Below are 23,201 nucleotides of genomic sequence, written 5' to 3'. Positions count from 1 at the left end.
GAACCATAAAGCCTCAGGTGTGAGAGGCAGCCCCGCCCGGGAGAGGCACTGGGATCAGAGGTGGCCTGGGGGAAGAAGCCACTGCCCTTCTTCGGAAGGGGCCAGCACTGGGTGGATGACGGGGAAAGAAGACCAGAAGTGAGGCCTCTCGGGGGCAAAGGTGGAGGGTTCTTCCCTCGGCCTGGCCTGGCCGCAGCCCCATGCCCGGGCTCTGGCACCCCTCCCTCCACACTCACCGTCTTTGTGGCATTTGTTGGCCCCCACCTCTTAGCAACCGTCACGCACTCACACCTCTGACTGTCGGTCCCTCCCTCCTGCCCTGCCCCACCCGTGACTCTGGCTTCTGCTGCCTGGAGACCCTGCGGAGGGTGGTTCTGGTCTCTTAGAGAGGAAGAGGGTGGCCCGGCTGCCCTTTGGCCACCTCCCCGTGGTCAGTATGTGTCACCTACTCAGCCCCATATGCTCATCTCCACCCTGGGCCAGACACTGTCCTTCCCAAGGCAAAGGTCTCTGGGGTCCTTTATATAGCTGATCTCTCCCTGGGAGGCACTCATTTCTTAGTCTCTCCTGATGTGGGCAGACCCTGCAGCCAGGGTCTCACGCTCAGGGAGATGCTGGTGACCTGGATCCTGCCGATGGTTTTCTGGCTCTGGGTGCCCAGCACTGCCTCCTCCTCAGCCACTGCCACATCCACGGCCATTGCCACATCCACGGCCACTGCCACATCCACATCATCAGGTGAGTGAGACCGGCCCTGGTTCCCAGTGGTCCTGATGTGTGCTGGCCTCAGAGAGGGCTGCAGGGGGCTAACCTCCCTTCTTTCTTCCCTCCCTCTCTTTTCAGGGGAGGGGGCTGCTCAAGGGCTGGACACCCTGGCCATGACCTCATCCTGTCTTTGGGAGCTAAAGGGGTCACCCTGGAGACCCATGGGTGCAGAGGGAAGGGCCTGGGCTGTGCTATGTTGTTGATGGTTCACTGGAATCCACCCTCCCCAAGGGGCTTCTTCATCTGGGCGGTGGTTTCTGCCTGCCTTCATCCTGGGGGTTGCATCGGCCCAAGTGTTGGGTTAGCTCTTTCCAAACTTCATGGAGACACTGCACAGGCTGCTGGCCCTGGCCGCGGGTCAGGAGCCCACGGGGTGTCCAATAGCTTCCCTCCTGGCCTGGGGAGAGCCTCAAGGGGGCCAGGGGCAGCCCCTCTAGTTAGAGATCACGGAAGGGCTTGAGGGGGAGGCAGGCTCTGAGGTCCTTGTTATACCTTGTCATGGAGGGACTTCCCTGGTAGTCCAGTGGTTATGACTCTGGGCTTCCACTGCGGGGGGCACGAGTTCAGTCCCTAAGTGGGGAAGCAAGATCCAGAAAGCTGCGCAGGGTAGCCAGAAAGCAAACAGATAAACAAAATAACCTTGTCACGGCCGTTAGTTTGGGAAGAGACTGATTAGAAGCTGATTCCCCTGGGTTCAGACTTTCTGACTCCTTAGCAACAGGGAAGCACCCCTGGGGGAAGGAGTGGGCAAAGTGGATGCTCCCATGAGGGGCATTGGGGGAGTGAGCCCAAGGTGCCAGCCAGTTGAAAGTGGCATCGCTTGAGTTGAAGGTGAGGGGTTGTGAGTGGATTGAGGGTGGGGGAGTACAGGTGGGGATGTCTCTGGAGGTCTTCAAGGGCAGCTGTGAGATAGCCCACATGGGAACTTAGGTCCTTAGAGGCGACCTCAGTCCACAATGCCTTGATGTACTTCCTTCTCCTCTACCAGGACGCATTGGGGGTAGTGGCTCTGGCTGGGAGAACCTGAGGGGAGAGGAGGCAGGACTGGGGGTGTAAACTTTGTGTTAGGGACTAACACTTCCCCTAACACTGAAAATACATTAATTACAGACATATTAGCTTTAAGGTAATATACAGAGAAAAGGATGCTATGCTGGGGGTCAGCCTTAGGAGGGGTCTGCCTGTTTCAGCTCCCCAGGCGGAAGCTGAGGGCAATGACAATGAGAAAGGACCCAGAAGTCAGCAAATGAGTTGCCTCTGTGCCTCCTGCCAGGCCTTAGAGATCCCATCCACACAAGCAAAGATCCCTATTGGCAAGATGCTCATAACTGCAAGGAAAAACATCATGTTGGATCCATTAGCACACTAAGGAGTCAAAAAGTGTCTGTCTCTGATAAGTGCAGACAGCTGTCAGGCGTGAAGAGGTCAGGCAAGTAAGGCCATTCCAGGGCACTCCAGGTCTGAGGACGCTCCAAGGCCCACTGCCCCCAACTGGAAGAAGGATCTGTTATTTGCAAAGACATTTCACAGCATGCAGTCAGTATGACTTTTATTAAGAAGATTGTGAAATGAAAGGAAGGCAGATAGGAAAGCAAGGGTCAGAGAGGGTGAGTGACTTACCCGGGAACAGTGTGACCGGTAATCATATGATGATCACCATGACCTCACTTACCTGACTCTAGGTTTGTGCTGCCCGTGAGCCCACACTGGAGGGCCCTCAGCCCTCTGCATACCTCCACCTCCCTGCATGTATTCTGGGTTCTCAGGGAAGGGTTCAGACATCAGAGCAGATGCCAGTGGTGGCATCTGTGGTTTTCTTTGTTTCTCATCTGCTCCGTCCTCTGGGTTCCCCAGTTCCCACCATGAAGACTGATGAGGTCTTGGACAAGTGAACAGGAGGGACAAGGAATGCCAGCTGGAGAAAGCAGAAAAACACTGCAGGGCTGTGCCGGGGAGTCAAGGTGTAGGAATGCCCTGAAGGCGAGGGGCACGTGCCCGGTTGGGAAAGCGTACTGGTGCGGGAGCATCTTTAGGCAACAGGAGCACTAAAACCAGGTGGAGGCTTTTGGACACCAGAGAATGCCCAAGGACAGAGCAGGGGTGGGTCACCCTGGTAAGACAGATACATTGAGAGCCAACCTGGTTTTGCAGGAAGGGAGACCCCTTCCAGGGCCTGAGAGTGGGCTCCTGCCTACCACTCAGAATTGAATTGCTTGAGGAGACACACGATCTGACAAAGCAGGAGACTTCACCGGGAAGGGGCGTCCGGGTGCAGAGCAGTAGGGTCCGGGAACCCAGGAGGACTGCTCTGCCTCGTGGCTCCCTGGTTCCAGTTTTTTTGGTGATGGGATTAGTTTCCAGGCTCTCTTTGGCCAACCATTCTGACTCAGGGCCCTTCCTAGCGGCTCAGCCAAGATGGGTGCCAGAGAGAAGGATTCTGGGAGATGATTGGACCTGTGGTGTCTCCTTGTGACCTTTTCCTAATTTTTCTGGTTGGTGGTGTCTTGTTAGTTCTGTGTTCCTTACTAGGACCTCCTGTCACAAAATAACTCACACATGCTTACTATGGTGTATGGCCAGGGTGGGTGGTTTCTGTCAGCGTGCTTCCCCTTCCCCTTGAGGGTCCATCTGGGAACCCAACTCCCCTGGAAATGGAGAGGAGTTTCCTCTCGAGGATGGGCTGTGGAGGCACCAAGATAGATAGTTCTAGAGCCTGTGTGACTCAAGAAGCAAGAGACTCTTTTTGGTGATTGACAATGGGCTCCAGGCAGGCCTGTTGAGCTTGCGGTGAGCTTGGGATTTCTGGATGGAGCTTTCCTAGAGGTCTGGGCTCAGGAAGGAGGACAAAAACAGAGACACGGTCTAGAATTCTTCATTCTCCACTGCTGCAGGGGCCACAGAGTTCCTACGATGAGGACTGGAGTCTGTCCTGTCCTGTGGACGTGAAGTTCCAAAGTGTTCCTAGGAAGGGAGCTGCTTGGAATGACAGCAGGGAACAGGGACTGAGTGTCTCTCTTGGAAGGGCTGCCTCAGGGGCCCCAAGTGGTCAGGGGAGTTCTGGAACCTAGAAAGGCCAAAGTGGAAGTGGAAACGTTCGATGTATAAAACTGTGGCAAAGACTAGAATGGATTTGTTCACAATAGCCAAAGGGGTAACCTTTGGAATGTAGGTGATGTAAACTTAGAGCAATTAAAAGGAAGTGACGTTTTATGCAGAGTAATAAACTTACTCATTCTGCAAACACAGGAGGCTTGGCTCTGCCCAGGCAGGTGCTCTGAACCAGACAGAATGAATAAGCCAGTTTACAGTCTTGTTTACTAGATGGAAATATGAGAATGGGGCAGAAAGAACCACAACCTAAGGCTGGTGGTGAGGCTCGGCCTGGAGAGTGGCCGCAAAGAGTTGGACACAACTTAATGACTAAATAACAACAACAGTAATAGATATTCAAACACTTTAGACAATCTCAGAACTGACAAAGCCATACATAGCTATGGACGTAACTGGAATATTGACACCTGGATCCTCCAGGTCTAACAATTTGGAAAGCCAGAGCTCCCTGTAGCCTGTGCCCAGCTGCTCAGCTGTGTCTGACTCTTTGTGACCCCATGAACTCTAGCCTGCCAGGCTCCTCTGTCCATAGGATTTTCCAGGCAAGAATACTGCAGTGGGATGCCATTTTCTTCTCCACCTGTGGCCTGAGTATGACCCTAATGCTCAAAATTGCTGGTGTTCATTGAGGGCCTACTATGTGCTAAACAGTGTTCTAAATGATATCTGATATCTCATTTAAATTTCCCAGAAACCCTGGAAAGAAGTGCTGTGACTGATTTCTGTTTTACACCTGGGGAAACTGAGGCATGGAGACATGAGCTAAGTAGTTTAAGGTTTCCATCCATCAGGTGGAGGAGTCGGGAGGGGAACCCACAGTGTCAGGCTCCAGAGCCCACTTTCTTTACCACTTGCTTTAAGTGGGAGTGTCTGTGTGTGTTAGTTTCTTGGGGCTGCTGTAACAAATTACCATAAACTTGGTGGTTTCAAACAACAGAAGTGTATTCTCTCATAGTGACGGAGGCCGGAAGTCTGAAATGAGATATCCCCAGGGTCCAATCCCTCCAAAGGTTTTCATTGCCCCCTCTGGGTTCTGGTGCTTTGTGGCATTCCTTGCCTGTGTGGCATCACTCTAGACTCTGCCTCTGTCATCTCATGGCCTTCTCCCCTGAATTTGTGTCAAATGCCCCTTACCTTTCTCTTACAAGGACCCCAGTCATTGGATTTAAGGCCCAACCTAAATCCAGAAGGATCTGATTTTGAGATCCTTAACTTAATTATATCTATAAAGCCTATATTTCCAAATAAGGTCACACTCAAGCATACAAGTGTTAGGACTTGGACATATCTTTTATTGTTGTTGTTTAGTGACTAAGTTGTGTCCAACTCTTTGTGACTCAATGGACTGCAGCCCACCAGGCTCCTCTGTCCATGGGATTTCCCAGGCAAGAATATTGGAGTGGGTTGCCATTTCCCTCTCCAGGGGATCTTCCCAACCCAGGGATCAAACCCACATTTCCTGCCTTGGCAAAACACAATTCAACCCTCCATATCATTCTTCTGCAGCAATGAGAGCAACTACTGTCTTTTCAGGGAGGCAGTGGGCAGGGGCAGGTGGCACTGGCTGCTGATGCTAGAAAACCAGGAAGCCCATTCATTCTCCACAGGTGTGTGCAGGGGGGTGGGGGTCGGGGACAGAGCCAAGGTGGCCCCTACCCCGTGTCACCTCTGTGGTGACTCTGCCGGGTGGGAATGACTTTACAGAAAAGGAGATGGGTCCAAGTCACTGAGGCTGTGTGTGGCAGGGCTGAGAGTACACCCAGGACTGAGTGACACAGCCTAGTGGTCGCCGCACTGCTTCTCTTGGAGAATATTCTAGAATGAGCAGAGTGGTGAAGGCAGGCATCGGTCATCTCCATTTTCTGGAGGAAATGGAAGCTCAGAGAGGTTAACTATATGAGATCCCGAAGCTGGGTAGCACCTAGCCTGACAGGAGTGCCCCCAACTCCACACTCCACTCTTCAGGACTGTTCCCATGGACCTCGCTGAGTCACCGCAAGCAGAAATATGTTTTGAAGATATTAGAGTAGGAGGGTGGTGGTCTTCAGACTTGTCCCAAGGTGCTTTTGAGGGCTCTTCCTCAAGAATGTCACAGTGAAAAACCTGCCTGGCAAACCAGCTGCCTAACTCAAATGATTATCTTTTTAAAAATAATTTAGTTTATTATTAATTTTTTGGCTGAACTGGATCTTCTTTGTGGTGTGTGGGCTTAGTTGCCCTGCAGCATGTGGGATTCTTAGTTTGCAACCAGGCATTGAACCTGAGTCCCCTGCATTGGAAGATGAACTCTTAACCACAAGACCACCACAGAAGTCCCTAAAATGATTATGTTTTAAAGAAAGAGGCGATAAGAACTGTACACAGGGCAAGAGATTTTATCAAACAAATTTTTACTTGTTTGATTGGAGACCTGGTGTCTTGGATGGCTAGTGTAACACTAAAATGACATTTTCTAGCAACACAAAAATGACATTAAGATCATTCTTGTTAAGCATTTTGACCACAAAATTGTGGGGAATCCCAGCTTGGGAATTATTAGTGATTTTGCCTGGGTTTTCCAAGGTGCAGGGTGCACCTAAGGTTTTATTTTTATGGCATATACCTTTACTGTGTTTAAACATTATATCAGGAATGCCTATTTATGGTACGACATTCAGAAAATATAGACAGACCAAAGGAGGAAAATCTCCCTTAAGCCTGCCACTCAGATAAATGTTGTTAACATTTTGGTCTTTTTCCAAATAACTATTTAGAGTTATTCTATGGGCAGTTTCTATTTTAATGACTGATCAATATTCAATTTTATGGAATACTTTAGCCATTTAACCAGTCTCCTATTCTCCTATTCTTAGAGAGGTTTTCCCCAATTTTTCATTATAATAGATAATAATGTAATAAACATTGCTGTAAAGAAATTTTTTAAACAAAAATCTGCATTGGATTCCTTTACTTCAGGGTTAGTAACTAGGATAGGAATCATTGAAATAGTATGACTCAGCCCATGATCCTTAAGGTACATTTTCAAATTACCCTTTAGAAATAAGATACTAAGTAAACATCCATCAGCATCTTATTCCCCAACCAATACCAGCTACATCACTTAACATCACAGAGGGATGCCATGTGATAAGTAAAGATAAATAGTATCTTGCTCTGTTTTGAAAATCTTTGCTTTCTAGTGAAGTTGACCATTTTCTTCTTGTAGGCTTATTGGCCATGTTAATTGTTCCTTTGGAGAACTTCTGTGTTTTTCCTTGGCTCAGCTTCCTTGTGGACCACCCCTGACCCTGGAGGTTGAGTCTGGGAAGGACTTTGCTCAAGTTCTCTGCCACATCCTTTGGAGATGTTGTGGCGACCAGAATTTTGGGCTGGGAGGGTTCTGAAGCACTTCACCAGGGCAGTGCTGTCTAGGGGGCCTACTTCTTTTTTAAAAAATATTAATGTATTAATTTTATTTAGCTGGGCTCAGTTGCAGCACTTGGGATCTTTAATTGTGGCATGTGGGATCTAGTTCCCTGACCAAGGATTGAACCCGGGACCCCTGCATGGGGAGCAGGGAATCTTAGCCATTGGACTACCAGAAAAGTTCCCTAGGGTGCCTTTTCCTTGTCCCTCCCAGAAATGAGTTAAAGCCTTGGCCACAGAGGGGATTGCTGCTGGAAGATGAGGGATACGGCAGAGCCTTTATCTTAAGGGTTTCACTTAGATCTTGCTGTTGTTGTTGTTCAGTTGCTAAGTCACACCCAACACTTTGCGACCCCGTGGACTGCAGCACAAGGCTCCTCTGTCCTTCACTGTCTCCTGGAGTTTGCTCAAATTCATGCCCACTTAGTCAGTGATGCTATCTAGCCATCTTATCCTATGCTGCCCTCTTCTTTTGACCTCAATCTTTCCCTGACTCTTTTCAGCATCAGAGTCTTTTCTACTCTGCTCACTTAGATACTGAACAGGAAAGAACAACACCAGGGAGGAGAAAAAGGGTGATTAGGAGGCAGTTGTGTCTTAGAATCTGAAGGAAATGAGAGATTCCAGGAGGAAGGGCAAACTGATGAAATGGACAGCGATTGGGGTACTCAAGCTGGTCGGCAACTATAGTGGACATGTGAGTGGCAGCAAACTGGAGTAAATGGTGTGGATTCAGGAATAAAGACAAAAGAAAGCTTGTTCAGAAACTGTCCCAACATGTGTCATCAATCTTCCCCTGCCCTCACCACCCCTTCTCTCCAGATTCTGCTCCTAACGCACAGTTGTGACCATGGCCTCTTCTGGACACTCTTCTCTATTGCTGAGTCAAGTCCAGAGCTGGCTTTACACTCACCTTGCCAGCCTTCCCTCTGCCTCCTCTGGTTTCTCAACATCCAGCTTCAATCCAAACATGTACTCTGAGCTTCCACACATGCTGTTCCCTAGACTTGAAACCTTTTCCTTGTTCTTCTCTTTGCAACCCCCTTCCTTATGCTGAAAGTAAAAGCTACCTTCAGATTGTGCTTGAATTCTGTCTTACCAGTTGGGTGAACTTGGAAGATATTTAACCCTTAGAACCTCAATTCAGTTGTGAAACAGGAATAGTCACGTCTTCCTCCCGAGATGACATTAAATAACTAACAAAAATTATTGGACAGACTTTTCAGTGTTCATTAGCTCCTTTATCCAAGACCTCCTCATGGAGCATCTGCTCTGGGTCAGGCTGAACATGGCAGAAGTGTTTCCTCTGTTATCAGAAAGGAGCAAAGGCAATTACATACACGGTCACTGAATTATAGTGTGATACGACTACTCAGGAATTTGATAGGCAGCCAATAAATGTCACCTCTCCCCCCACCTCTACTCATTCCTGTGATTCAGTTAGGGATCATAAATTGCCTTTATATGCTTTCTCATTCTTGACGTGTCACAACAAATATAGTCTACTTTTATAACTTGAAAAGTCCAGTAAAACTTATAATACCTAAGTCCACCAAATCCTTTCTTTTTAAAGAAGGAAGGAAAAAGATAGCTTGGCTTTTACTTTCATTTTGAAGCCTTCTGAGAAAGGCAGAGGAACAGTTCCCTCCCTCCACCTCCCCCTCCCCGCCACCATTGACTTCTGTGCCCCTTAAATGGGCCTTGACTGCTCTAGAATTGCACTGTTCGGGGGAGGGCCAGGAGCATCCTTGAGGGGTGGGGGCCCATTTGTCCACCAGCCTGGGTTTACTCTGAGCCATGTTACAGTGTGTTTTGGGTTGACTAAAGCCCTCATTGTGTGCTCTCTCTCTCTGACCCTTCCTATGCCTAAGACTCAAGGATGCCCCCACCTCCACCCTTGGCAGCCTCTCAGCTCAGCCCCTTCTCTTCCCCTTGGTAGGCAAGTTGTTCAATTGCTCAGTCGTATCCAACTATTTGTGACCCCATGGACTGAAGCACGCCAAGCTTCCCTGTCCTTCACCATCTCCCAGAGCTTGCTCTAACTCATGTCTATTGAGTCAGTGATGCCATCCAACCATCTCATCCTCTGTCATCCCCTTCTCCTCCTGCCTTCACTCTTTCCCAGCATCGGGATCTTTTCTAATGAGTCAGCTCTGTGCAAGAGAACTGGGCAAGACAAAAAACAACCAAGTAATCTTGTCAAGTTTTTAACATTAATTTAGAATCCTACAAATCATAGGCATTATGGCACCTTTGACTTGACCTACCTTAATCAGCGGTTTGATATCACTTTTCCCCTAAAGTTCTGATGGAAGCTCTGCAAAGCCAATGATCCAGAACCATTGGTGTGAATGTCGTGTCTTCACTAATGGTCCACTCCCATGGCTGGTCCACTCCCTGGTCCAGCTTCTGGTCTCTCCCTGAGACTGTCTGCCTCTTTAAGGACCCTCTGAAAATGGGAGCATCTGGGATGGTAGAGGGTGCTGCTTCCCTGATGGCTTCCACTGTCCCCTCTGCCAGGGGCCAAAGACCACCTTCCTGAGAGATGAGAAACATGCAGCCCCAGGGTATCTTTGCAGAGGAGTGGGGACTGATAGGAGGGACGAGAGCCTGCATTCCCTGACTTCTCTAGGAAGTTTCCTGCACACTATCCTGTGGAATTCCTGATAATCCCTAGATCTATGGTGTAACTGTCTCAAAGATCCTTTCCTTATTTGATCTTATTCATCTTATAGGCAGAGTGAAGAGGAGCCAGGGATACAGTCCCACCTTACATAGGAAAATAGAGTTCCACAAGTGCAGCCACATATTCTAAGTGGCCCAGAGAACACAATAGAAGCCCTCCAGCCCCAGGGTGCAAGCCCAGCTCCCATTACTAGACAGTTGCAACCCATTGAATGGGCTGTGGGACCAGTAGTGGGGGGAAGAGCTTACCTGGGCAGCTGTGATGAACACAGGACAGCCAGGTAGAGGTGGCAGCATTCCACAAGAGTGGCTAGTCCCTGTGTAAGTGTGTCTGGAGAGGGAGGACAGGCGATGACTTGTCCAGGCTAACGGTTGACTGCCTTAGCTCCCCTATTCCTTTGAGGTCAGTAGGAAGTATTGGGGTAGAGGAGGAACCTCAGATGTATAGGATGGGAAGAGAGACTTGTCTGACTAAGTACTGGCCAGAGGATGGAAGGGGATCATGTGGCCTGCAGATCACAAAATGTGAGGGGCAAAAGGAATGTGCAGGGGGCATTTGTGTGAGTACAACTATCCACTAGAATTTATGCCAGATACCCAAGGAGATGCACAGGTCCCAGGGTGCCCAGGGAGGAATATACAGGCAATATTGGGCAAAAGTATACATGTATACTTGAAGTGGAGGCATTTTCAGTTCAGGTGTTTGCGAATGACACTATGGATTGAGAAAAATGATATCTAGGTATATGTGTATGTGTGTATATATATGTATGTGTGAGTATATATATATATATAGGCTTCCCTCGTGTCTCAGCAGTAAAGAATCTGCTGCAGTGCAGGAGTTGCAGGAGACACAGTTTCCATCCCTGAATCAGGAGGAGGACATGCCAACCCACTTCAGTATTCTTGCTGGGAAAATCCCTAGGACAGAGGAGCCTGGCAGGCCACAGTACATAGGGTCACATAGAGTTAAACACAGCTGAAGTTATTGAGCATGCACACACACACACACACACACACACACATATATACATGCAGATTTGTCAAAATCCACAGCCACAGCCATAACTAACAATTCAAGTCATAAATCACAATCAACTCCCAGAACATTAGCAAGTGATATTAATGTCTTGCTCTATAAAAATTTCTATATTTAACAGAAGAGACCAAATTTCTAGATTACCATTGGTAAATTGTCCAAATCTACAGATGCCCTGACACTTCCTAAACCCTTGGAAAGGAAAGCCATGCTTCAGTGTAACAGACTGACCAGCTATGTCCCAGGCAGCCTGGGACAGACTGCCACTAAATGCAATAACAAAATCCTAGACCATAGTAGTCTCATCTCTGAGTTTTCCCAACTCATGATGTTCTCTACCAGCATTTTAACCAAAAATGGCCCCACAAGTCCTGGTGACACCTACATGTCTAGGATGATGGACCATCAGCCATATTGACTAGAAGGAAATTCTTTTTTCCTAAAACAATCTAAGAATTATCAAATCTTTCAGTTCATCTGCCTCCTTAAATACCACTGATAATGTAAAAGCTTCAGTATATTATGGTCCTGGTGAATCAAGCAGCACTCAAGACTCTAGACAAACAGTGACGACATTCAATAAAGACACTCTCTATAAACATTTCATATTTGTTCAAAATAATAGTCCTTTGAAACCGAATACATCAAAGATTAAAAAACTGCATCCCTTTCAAGTCCTGACAAACTACAACTTCTTTTATTTCAGGGACGACAACAACAGATTACACAATAACTACTAGCACCACAGTCTCTGAAAATTCCACCACAACTTCTGGTTCACTTGAATCTGCAGTCTCTTCTGCAAGTCTCCTCACCACTGCACTGGGGAGTTCCACCACCACTTCTGGTCAGTCTAAATCCACAGTGTCTTCTGAGGGTGCCGAAGCAGCAGTCCAACTGAACTACACCACAACATTTGATCAATCTGAATCTACAAACTCTTTAGAGAGTGCCCATAGCACATCTGGTCAGCTTAAATCCACAGTCTCTTCTAAAGGTCCACTCACCACAGTCCTTGAAAGTTCACCCAATACTTCTGGGCAGTCTGAATCCACAATCTCTTCTGAGGGTTCCCCCACGAGAGTCACTGGAAGCTCCGCCACCACATCAGGTCTGTCAGAATCCACAGTGTCTTCTGAGGGTTACCTGACTACAGGCCCTGGGAGCCTAACCACCACATTAGTTCTGTCAGAATCCACAGAATCAGAGAGTTCCCACACCACATCTGGTCAGTCTGAATTTACAGTCTCTTCTGAGAGTTCCTTCACTACAGTTCCACGGAGTTCTATCTCCACATCTGGTCAGTCTGAACCCACAGTATCTTCTGAGGCTTCTCCCACCAGAATCCCTGGAAGCTCCACCACCACATCAGTTCTGTCAGAATCTACAGTGTCTTCTGAGGGTTCCCTAACCACAGGGCTATGGAGCTCCACCACCACATTTGATCAGACTGGATCCACAGTCTCTTCTGAGGCTTCTCACACCACATCCCCTGGGAGTTTTATCACCACATCTGATCAATCTGAACCCACAGTCTCTTCTGAGAGTACTCACACCACATCTGGTCAGTCTGAATCCACAGTCTCTTCTGAGGGTTCCCCCACCACAGGCCCTGGGAGCTTTACCACCACATCAGTTCTGTCAGAACCCACAGTGTCTCCTGAGAATTCCCACACCACAACTGGTCAGTCTGAATCCACAGACTCTTCTGAGGCTTCTCCCACCACAGTTTCTGGAAGCTCCACCACCATATCAGTTCTGTCTGAATCCACAGACTTTTCTGAGGCGTCTCCCACCACAGTCCCTGTGACTTTTATCACCACATCTGGTCAGTCTGAATCCACAGTCTCTTCTGAGGCTTCTCCCACCACAGTCACTGGCAGCTCCACCACTACATCAGTTCTGTCAGAATCCACAGTATATTCTGAGAGTTCCCACATGACATCAGGTCAGTCTGAATCCACAGTCTCTTCTGAGGCTTCCTACACTACAGTGCCTGGGAGTTTTATCTCCACCTCTGCTCAGTCTGAATCCACAGTCTTTTCTGAGAGTTTCCCAACCACAGTCCTTGGGAGCTTCACCACCACATCAGTTCTGTCAGAACCCACAGTGTCTCCTGAGACTTCCCACACCTCATCTGATCAGTCTGAATCCACAGTCTCTTCTGATGCTTCTCCCTCCACAGTGCCTGGGACTTTTATCACCACATCTGGTCAGTCTGAATCCACAGTCTCTTCTGAGGCTTCTCTTACCACAGTCACTGGAAGCTCCACCATCACATCAGTTCTGTCAGAACCCACAGTGTCTTCTGAGAGTTCCCACACCACATCTGGTCAGTCTGAATCCACAGTCTCTGCTGAGTGGTCCCCCACCACAGGCCCTGGGAGCTCCACAACCACATCAGTTCTGTCAGAACCCACAGTGTCTTCTGAGAGTTCCCACATGACATCAGGTCAGTCTGAATCCACAGTCTCTTCTGAGGCATCTCCCACCACGCTCACTGGAAGCTCTACCACTACATCAGTTCTGTCAGAATCCACAGTGTCTCTTGAGACTTCCCACACCTCATCTGATCAGTCTGAATCCACAGTCTCTTCTGACACGTCTCCCACCACAGTCCCTGGGACTTTTATCACCACATCTAGTCAGTCTGAATCCACAGTCTCTTCTGACGCATCTCCCACCACAGTCCCTGGGACATTTATCAGCACATCTGGGCAGTCTGAATCCACGATCTCTACTGAGTGGTCCCCCACCACAGGCCCTGGGAGCTCCACCACCACATCAGTTCTGTCAGAACCCACAGTGTCTCTTGAGACTTCCCACACCTCATCTGATCAGTCTGAATCCACAGTCTCTTCTGACGCGTCTCCCACCACAGTCCCTGGGACTTTTATCACCACATCTGGTCAGTCTGAATCCACAGTCTCTTCTGACGCATCTCCCACCACAGTCCCTGGGACATTTATCACCACATCTGGGCAGTCTGAATCCACGATCTCTACTGAGTGGTCCCCAACCACAGGCCCTGGGAGCTCCACAACTACATCAGTTCTGTCAGAACCTACAGTATCTCCTGAGAGTTCCCACACCACATCTGATCAGTCTGAATCCACAGTCTCTTCTGATGCGTCTCCCACCATAGTCCCTGGGACTTTTATCACCACATCTGGTCAGTCTGAATCCACAGTCTCTTCTGAGGCTTCTCTTACCACAGTCACTGGAAGCTCCACCATCACATCAGTTCTGTCAGAACCCACAGTGTCTTCTGAGAGTTCCCACACCACATCTGGTCAGTCTGAATCCACAGTCTCTGCTGAGTGGTCCCCCACCACAGGCCCTGGGAGCTCCACAACCACATCAGTTCTGTCAGAACCCACAGTGTCTTCTGAGAGTTCCCACATGACATCAGGTCAGTCTGAATCCACAGTCTCTTCTGAGGCATCTCCCACCACGCTCACTGGAAGCTCTACCACTACATCAGTTCTGTCAGAATCCACAGTGTCTCTTGAGACTTCCCACACCTCATCTGATCAGTCTGAATCCACAGTCTCTTCTGACATGTCTCCCACCACAGTCCCTGGGACTTTTATCACCACATCTAGTCAGTCTGAATCCACAGTCTCTTCTGACGCATCTCCCACCACAGTCCCTGGGACATTTATCAGCACATCTGGGCAGTCTGAATCCACAGTCTCTACTGAGTGGTCCCCCACCACAGGCCCTGGGAGCTCCACCACCACATCAGTTCTGTCAGAACCCACAGTGTCTTCTGAGAGTTCCCACACCACATCTGATCAGTCTGAATCCACAGTCTCTTCTGACGCGTCTCCCACCACAGTCCCTGGGACTTTTATTACCACATCTGGTCAGTCTGAATCCACAGTCTCTTCTGACGCATCTCCCACCACAGTCTCTGGGACATTTATCAGCACATCTGGGCAGTCTGAATCCACGATCTCTACCGAGTGGTCCCCCACCACAGGCCCTGGGAGCTCCACAACTACATCAGTTCTGTCAGAACACACAGTATCTCCTGAGAGTTCCCACACCACATCTGATCAGTCTGAATCCACAGTCTCTTCTGAGGCTTCTCCCACCACAGTTTCTGGAAGCTCCACCACCATATCAGGTCTGTCTGAATCCACAGACTCTTCTGAGGCATCTCCCACCACAGTCCCTGTGACTTTTATCACCACATCTGGTCAGTCTGAATCCACAGTCTCTTCTGACGCGTCTCCCACCACAGTCCCTGGGACTTTTATTACCACATCTGGTCAGTCTGAATCCACAGTCTCTTCTGACGCGTCTCCCACCACAGTCCCTGGGACTTTTATTACCACATCTGGTCAGTCTGAATCCACAGTCTCTTCTGACGCGTCTCCCACCACAGTCCCTGGGACTTTTATCACCACATCTGGCCAGTCTGAATCCACAGTCTCTACTGAGTGGTCCCCCACCACAGGCCCTGGGAGCTCCACAACTACATCAGTTCTGTCAGAACCCACAGTATCTCCTGAGAGTTCCCACACCACATCTGATCAGTCTGAATCCACAGTCTCTTCTGACGCGTCTCCCACCACAGTCCCTGGGACTTTTATCACCACATCTGGTCAGTCTGAATCCACAGTCTCTTCTGAGGCTTCTCTTACCACAGTCACTGGAAGCTCCACCATCACATCAGTTCTGTCAGAATCCACAGTGTCTTCTGAGAGTTCCCACACCACATCTGGTCAGTCTGAATCCACAGTCTCTGCTGAGTGGTCCCCCACCACAGGCCCTGGGAGCTCCACCACCACATCAGTGCTGTCAGAACCCACAGTGTCTTCTGAGAGTTCCCACACCACAACTGGTCAGTCTGAATCCACAGACTCTTCTGAGGCTTCTCCCACCACAGTTTCTGGAAGCTCCACCACCATATCAGTTCTGTCTGAATCCACAGACTCTTCTGAGGCATCTCCCACCACAGTCCCTGTGACTTTTATCACCACATCTGGTCAGTCTGAATCCACAGTCTCTACTGAGTGGTCCCCCACCACAGTCACTGGCAGCTCCACCACTACATCAGTTCTGTCAGAATCCACAGTATATTCTGAGAGTTCCCACATGACATCAGGTCAGTCTGAATCCACAGTCTCTTCTGAGGCTTCCTCCACTACAGTGCCTGGGAGTTTTATCACCACATCTGCTCAGTCTGAATCCACAGTTTTTTCTGAGAGTTTCCCAACCACAGTCCTTCGGAGCTTCACCACCACATCAGTTCTGTCAGAACCCACAGTGTCTCCTGAGATTTCCCACACCTCATCTGATCAGTCTGAATCCACAGTCTCTTCTGAGGCATCTCCCACCACGCTCACTGGAAGCTCTACCACTACATCAGTTCTGTCAGAATCCACAGTGTCTCTTGAGACTTCCCACACCTCATCTGATCAGTCTGAATCCACAGTCTCTTCTGACATGTCTCCCACCACAGTCCCTGGGACTTTTATCACCACATCTGGTCAGTCTGAATCCACAGTCTCTTCTGACGCATCTCCCACCACAGTCCCTGGGACATTTATCAGCACATCTGGGCAGTCTGAATCCACGATCTCTACTGAGTGGTCCCCCACCACAGGCCCTGGGAGCTCCACCACCACATCAGTTCTGTCAGAACCCACAGTGTCTCTTGAGACTTCCCACACCTCATCTGATCAGTCTGAATCCACAGTCTCTTCTGACGCGTCTCCCACCACAGTCCCTGGGACTTTTATTACCACATCTGGTCAGTCTGAATCCACAGTCTCTTCTGACGCATCTCCCACCACAGTCTCTGGGACATTTATCAGCACATCTGGGCAGTCTGAATCCACGATCTCTACCGAGTGGTCCCCCACCACAGGCCCTGGGAGCTCCACAACTACATCAGTTCTGTCAGAACACACAGTATCTCCTGAGAGTTCCCACACCACATCTGATCAGTCTGAATCCACAGTCTCTTCTGACGCGTCTCCCACCACAGTCCCTGGGACTTTTATCACCACATCTGGTCAGTCTGAATCCACAGTCTCTTCTGAGGCTTCTCCCACCACAGTTTCTGGAAGCTCCACCACCATATCAGGTCTGTCTGAATCCACAGACTCTTTTGAGGCATCTCCCACCACAGTCCCTGTGACTTTTATCACCACATCTGGTCAGTCTGAATCCACAGTCTCTTCTGACGCGTCTCCCACCACAGTCCCTGGGACTTTTATTACCACATCTGGTCAGTCTGAATCCACAGTCTCTTCCGACGCGTCTCCCACCACAGTCCCTGGGACTTTTATTACCACATCTGGTCAGTCTGAATCCACAGTCTCTTCTGACGCGTCTCCCACCACAGTCCCTGGGACTTTTATCACCACATCTGGCCAGTCTGAATCCACAGTCTCTACTGAGTGGTCCCCCACCACAGGCCCTGGGAGCTCCACAACTACATCAGTTCTGTCAGAACCCACAGTATCTCCTGAGAGTTCCCACACCACATCTGATCAGTCTGAATCCACAGTCTCCTCTGACGCGTCTCCCACCACAGTCCCTGGGACTTTTATCACCACATCTGGTCAGTCTGAATCCACGGTCTCTTCTGAGGCTTCTTTTACCACAGTCACTGGAAGCTCCACCATCACATCAGTTCTGTCAGAAACCACAGTGTCTTCTGAGAGTTCCCACACCACATCTGGTCAGTCTGAATCCACAGTCTCTGCTGAGTGGTCCCCCACCACAGGCCCTGGGAGCTCCACCACCACATCAGTGCTGTCAGAACCCACAGTGTCTTCTGAGAGTTCCCACACCACAACTGGTCAGTCTGAATCCACAGACTCTTCTGAGGCTTCTCCCACCACAGTTTCTGGAAGCTCCACCACCATATCAGTTCTGTCTGAATCCACAGACTCTTCTGAGGCATCTCCCACCACAGTCCCTGTGACTTTTATCACCACATCTGGTCAGTCTGAATCCACAGTCTCTACTGAGTGGTCCCCCACCACAGTCACTGGCAGCTCCACCACTACATCAGTTCTGTCAGAATCCACAGTATATTCTGAGAGCTCCCACATGACATCAGGTCAGTCTGAATCCACAGTCTCTTCTGAGGCATCTCCCACCACGCTCACTGGAAGCTCTACCACTACATCAGTTCTGTCAGAATCCACAGTGTCTCTTGAGACTTCCCACACCTCATCTGATCAGTCTGAATCCACAGTCTCTTCTGACATGTCTCCCACCACAGTCCCTGGGACTTTTATCACCACATCTGGTCAGTCTGAATCCACAGTCTCTTCTGACGCATCTCCCACCACAGTCCCTGGGACATTTATCAGCACATCTGGGCAGTCTGAATCCACGATCTCTACTGAGTGGTCCCCCACCACAGGCCCTGGGAGCTCCACCACCACATCAGTTCTGTCAGAACCCACAGTGTCTCTTGAGACTTCCCACACCTCATCTGATCAGTCTGAATCCACAGTCTCTTCTGACACGTCTCCCACCACAGTCCCTGGGACTTTTATTACCACATCTGGTCAGTCTGAATCCACAGTCTCTTCTGACGCATCTCCCACCACAGTCTCTGGGACATTTATCACCACATCTGGGCAGTCTGAATCCACGATCTCTACCGAGTGGTCCCCCACCACAGGCCCTGGGAGCTCCACAACTACATCAGTTCTGTCAGAACACACAGTATCTCCTGAGAGTTCCCACACCACATCTGATCAGTCTGAATCCACAGTCTCTTCTGACGCGTCTCCCACCACAGTCCCTGGGACTTTTATCACCACATCTGGTCAGTCTGAATCCACAGTCTCTTCTGAGGCTTCTCCCACCACAGTTTCTGGAAGCTCCACCACCATATCAGGTCTGTCTGAATCCACAGACTCTTCTGAGGCATCTCCCACCACAGTCCCTGTGACTTTTATCACCACATCTGGTCAGTCTGAATCCACAGTCTCTTCTGACGCGTCTCCCACCACAGTCCCTGGGACTTTTATTACCACATCTGGTCAGTCTGAATCCACAGTCTCTTCTGACGCGTCTCCCACCACAGTCCCTGGGACTTTTATTACATCTGGTCAGTCTGAATCCACAGTCTCTTCTGACGCATCTCCCACCACAGTCCCTGGGACATTTATCACCACATCTGGCCAGTCTGAATCCACAGTCTCTACTGAGTGGTCCCCCACCACAGGCCCTGGGAGCTCCACAACTACATCAGTTCTGTCAGAATCCACAGTATATTCTGAGAGTTCCCACATGACATCTGGTCAGTCTGAATACACAGTCTCTTCTGAGGTTTCTCCTACCACAGTCACTGGAAGCTCCACCACTACATCAGTTCTGTCAGTATCCACAGTGTCTCCTGAGAGTTCCCACACCACATCTGGTCAGTCTGAATCCACAGTCTTTTCTGAGAGTTTCCCAACCACAGTCCTTGGGAGTTTCACCACCACATCAGTTCTGTCAGAACCCACAGTGTCTGCTGATAGTTCCCACACCACATCTGATCAGTCTGAATCCACAGTCTCTTCTGACGCGTCTCCCACCACAGTCCCTGGGACTTTTATCACCACATCTGGTCAGTCTGAATCCACAGTCTCTTCTGAGGCTTCCTCCACTACAGTGTCTGGGAGTTTTATCTCCACCTCTGCTCAGTCTGAATCCACAGTCTTTTCTGAGAGTTTCCCAACAACAGTCTTTGGGAGCTTCACCACCACATCAGTTCTGTCAGAACCCACAGTGTCTTCTGAGAGTTCCCACACCACATCTGGTCAGTCTGAATCCACAGTCTCTACTGAGTGGTCCCCCACCACAGGCCCTGGGAGCTCCACAACTACATCAGTTCTGTCAGAACCCACAGTGTCTCCTGAGAGTTCCCACACCACATCTGGTCAGTCTGAATCCACAGTCTCTACTGAGTGGTCCCCCACCACAGGCCCTGGGAGCTCCACCACCACATCAGTTCTGTCAGAACCCACAGTGTCTCCTGAGAGTTCCCACACCACATCTGATCAGTCTGAATCCACAGTCTCTTCTGACGCGTCTCCCACCACAGTCCCTGGGACTTTTATTACCACATCTGGTCAGTCTGAATCCACAGTCTCTTCTGAGGCTTCTCCCACCACAGTCCCTGGGACTTTTATCACCACATCTGGTCAGTCTGAATACACAGTCTCTGCTGAGGGTTCCTCCACCACACTCCTTGGGAGCTTCACCACCACATCAGTTCTGTCAGAATCCACAGTGTCTTCTGAGAGTTCCCACACCACATTTCTTCAGTCTGAACCCACAATCTCTTCCGAGGCTTCTCCCACCACAATCCCTGGACCCTCCACCACCATATCTGTTCTGTCAGAATCCACATTGTCTTCTGAGATTTCCCGCACCACATCTGATCAGCCTGAATCCACAGTCTCTTCTGAGGGTTCTCCCACCACAGTCTCTGAAAATTTTACCTCCACATCTGGTCAGTCTGAATCCACAATCTCTTCTGAGGGTTCCCCTGCCACAGTCCCTGGAACCTCCACTACTACTTCTGATTGGTCCGAATCTACTGTCACTTCTGATGGTTCCTTCACCAGAATCCCTTGGACCTCCACCACCACATCTGCTTGGTCTGATTATACAGTCTCTTCAGGGAGTTCCCACACCACATCTGGTCAGTCTGAATCCACAGTCTCTTCTGAGAGTTTCCATTCAACAATCTCTGGGAGCTTAACCACCACATCTGGTCAGTTTGAATCCACAGTCTCTTCTCAGGGTGCCCACACCACAGCCCCTGGGAGACCCACCTTTACTTCTGCTCAGTCTGAATCTACAGTCTCTTCTGAGGGTTCCTTCATCACAATTCCTTTGAGCTCTGTCAGCACGTCTGGTCAGTCTGAATATACAGTCTCTTCTGAGAACTCCCACACCACATCTGGTCAGTCAGAATTCACAGTCTATTCAGAGGGTTCCCACACCACATCTCATCAGTCTGAATTCACAGTCTCTGTGGAGGGTTCTTACACAACATCTGGCCAGTCTGAATCCACAGTCTCTTCTGAAGGTTTCCACACTACACTCCTTGGGAGCTCCACCACTACTTCTGGTCAGTCTGAGTCTACTGTATCTGCTGAGGGTTCCCTCTCCACAGTCTCTTGGAATTCTACCACGTCTGGTTGGTCTGAATCCATAGTCTCTTCAGAGAGTTTCCACCCCACGTCTGGTCATTCTGAATCTACAGTCTCTTCTGAAGGTTCCCTCACCACAGTCCTTGGGAGTTCCCCCACTCCTTCTGTTCAGTCAGAATCCACAGTCTCTTCTGAGGGTTCCCACACTACAGTTCCTGGGAACTTTATCACCACATCTTCTCAGTCTGAATCAACAGTCTCTCTGGATGGTTCCCATACCACAGTTTCTGTGCCCTACCCAACCACTTCTAGCCTGTCTAAATCCACAGTCTCCTCTGAGGATTCCCACACCACATTCCCTGGGAGCTCCACCACTTTATCTGGTGGGTCTGACTTCACAGTGTCTTCTGAGGGTTCCCTCTCCACAGTCCTTTGGAGTTCTGCCACTACTTCTGGTCAGTCTGAATCCACAGTCTCTTCTGAGGGCTCCTACACCACATCTGGCCAGTCTGAATCCTCAGTGTCTCCTGCAGGTTCCCCCACCATGGTACCTGGGAGCTCTACCACTACTGGTCTGTCTGAATCCACAGTGTCTTCTGATGGCTCCCATAGCACAATTCCCATGTCCTCCCCAACCATTTCTGGTCTGCCTGAATTCACCGTGTCTTCTGAGGGTTCCCTCACCACACGGCCTGGGAGTTTTGCCACTACTTCTGGGTGGTCTGCATCTAGTGTTTCTTCTGAGAGTTCCCACACTGGAGTTGCTGGGAGCTCTACAGTCCCATCTAGCACTGGAGAGACACTTCCCAGCTCGTCTGGTTCAGTACAGTCCACCACTTTTGTCACTCAGAAATCCACAGATCACAACACCGTATCTGATTTTTCTCAAGTCACGGACTTACCTACATCGACGATTTCTCAAGAGGATGGAAGTCCTGTGTCCACTTCAAGTCCAGCTGAGTCTATTACCTCCTCCACTGGTGATGAAGAAAGGACCACATATTCTACTCCTGAAGCCACTGTGTCCACCATAGTCTCAGCACCATCAACACATACAGTCTCCTCTTACACCTCAACAATTTATATACCTTCAAACTCTGAGGGCCTTTCTACCACCACCTCCAGCACTGGACTCAGTACAACAACAATTACTGAGATGTCCTCTGTCCTTTCAACCATTTCTGAACCTTCTATGTCAACTTCCTACCCCAGCCATGGTGGTAGCCTAGCTTCCTCTTCAATTCCCAGCCTGCTGTCTACCACCCCGTCTGTCTCCACACAGACAATCACAGGCCTCACAGAGGAACTCACTCTTGCTACTTCCACCCCTGATTCATCAAAACCTACAGGCACCTTGAACAGCACTGTTACTGTAGGAAATGAAATTTCTGCTTCCACATCAAGGCCTGGAGAATCCTTAACCACTTCCGTTGGAGATGGACACATGACCACATCTTCTTCTCTGGGATCCACTCTCTACACCAGCTCCTCAGATGGGTCCATGCCATCATTCTCTACCCATTCTTTATACAGTACAAACAGTGCAAGTCCTTCCTCATCAAGCCCCAGTGAGATCTCCACCCACACTGTGGTCTCACAATATACCACCATGACTGCCAAAGAGGAGTCGACTTCTGGCTTTTCTTCTCCTGTGTCCTCCACTTCACCTGGCTCCACTGGTGCTCCAGTCCCTGGATTCAGTACCACTTCAACCCTGCGTCCCCCATTCACTAGGACACAGACAACTGTGAGGACAACCCACTCTTCGACTACGACACCATGTAAGTCTACTTGTATGTCACTCTACAGGCTCCTCCTGCTCATCTCCTTTACCAGCTAATCAGTTTTGTCCTCCCTATGGTCTTGTTCCACACTTCCAGTACCATCTTGTTGCCAGTATACATCATCCAAGTGGATGGTGTGTCTCTCTTTTGAGTTGTAGGACTCTTGATTTCTTTGAGTGTCCTCTTTCATCTCTTGCTTCCTTTCATTCTGTTGTTCCTTCTCTTTTCCCCGCTATCTCCTGGGGATTGAAATGGTGGCAGAGGGCTCTCAGTTGCAGCATGATT

At 49.5% G+C, this 23,201-nt stretch overlaps 2 protein-coding genes across 2 annotated transcripts in view; both read left to right on the top strand.

Annotated features, from left to right (window-relative positions):
- LOC110126405 (mucin-12) overlaps positions 1-23,201 on the top strand; it is a 64,586-nt gene that overhangs the window by 32,750 nt on the left and 8,635 nt on the right. The gene's annotated exons all lie outside the window — the stretch shown is intronic.
- Positions 636-22,972, top strand: LOC139032851 (mucin-22-like). Its single transcript, XM_070461080.1, has 2 exons — positions 636-738; positions 19,956-22,972. Exons 1-2 carry the CDS (start codon positions 636-638, stop codon positions 22,970-22,972), a joined length of 3,120 nt encoding a protein of 1,039 aa, XP_070317181.1.

The sequence above is a fragment of the Odocoileus virginianus genome, chromosome 33 (assembly GCF_023699985.2).
Source record: "Odocoileus virginianus isolate 20LAN1187 ecotype Illinois chromosome 33, Ovbor_1.2, whole genome shotgun sequence".
Taxonomy (NCBI): domain Eukaryota; kingdom Metazoa; phylum Chordata; class Mammalia; order Artiodactyla; family Cervidae; genus Odocoileus; species Odocoileus virginianus.
This window is presented reverse-complemented; position numbering and strand designations above follow the sequence as displayed.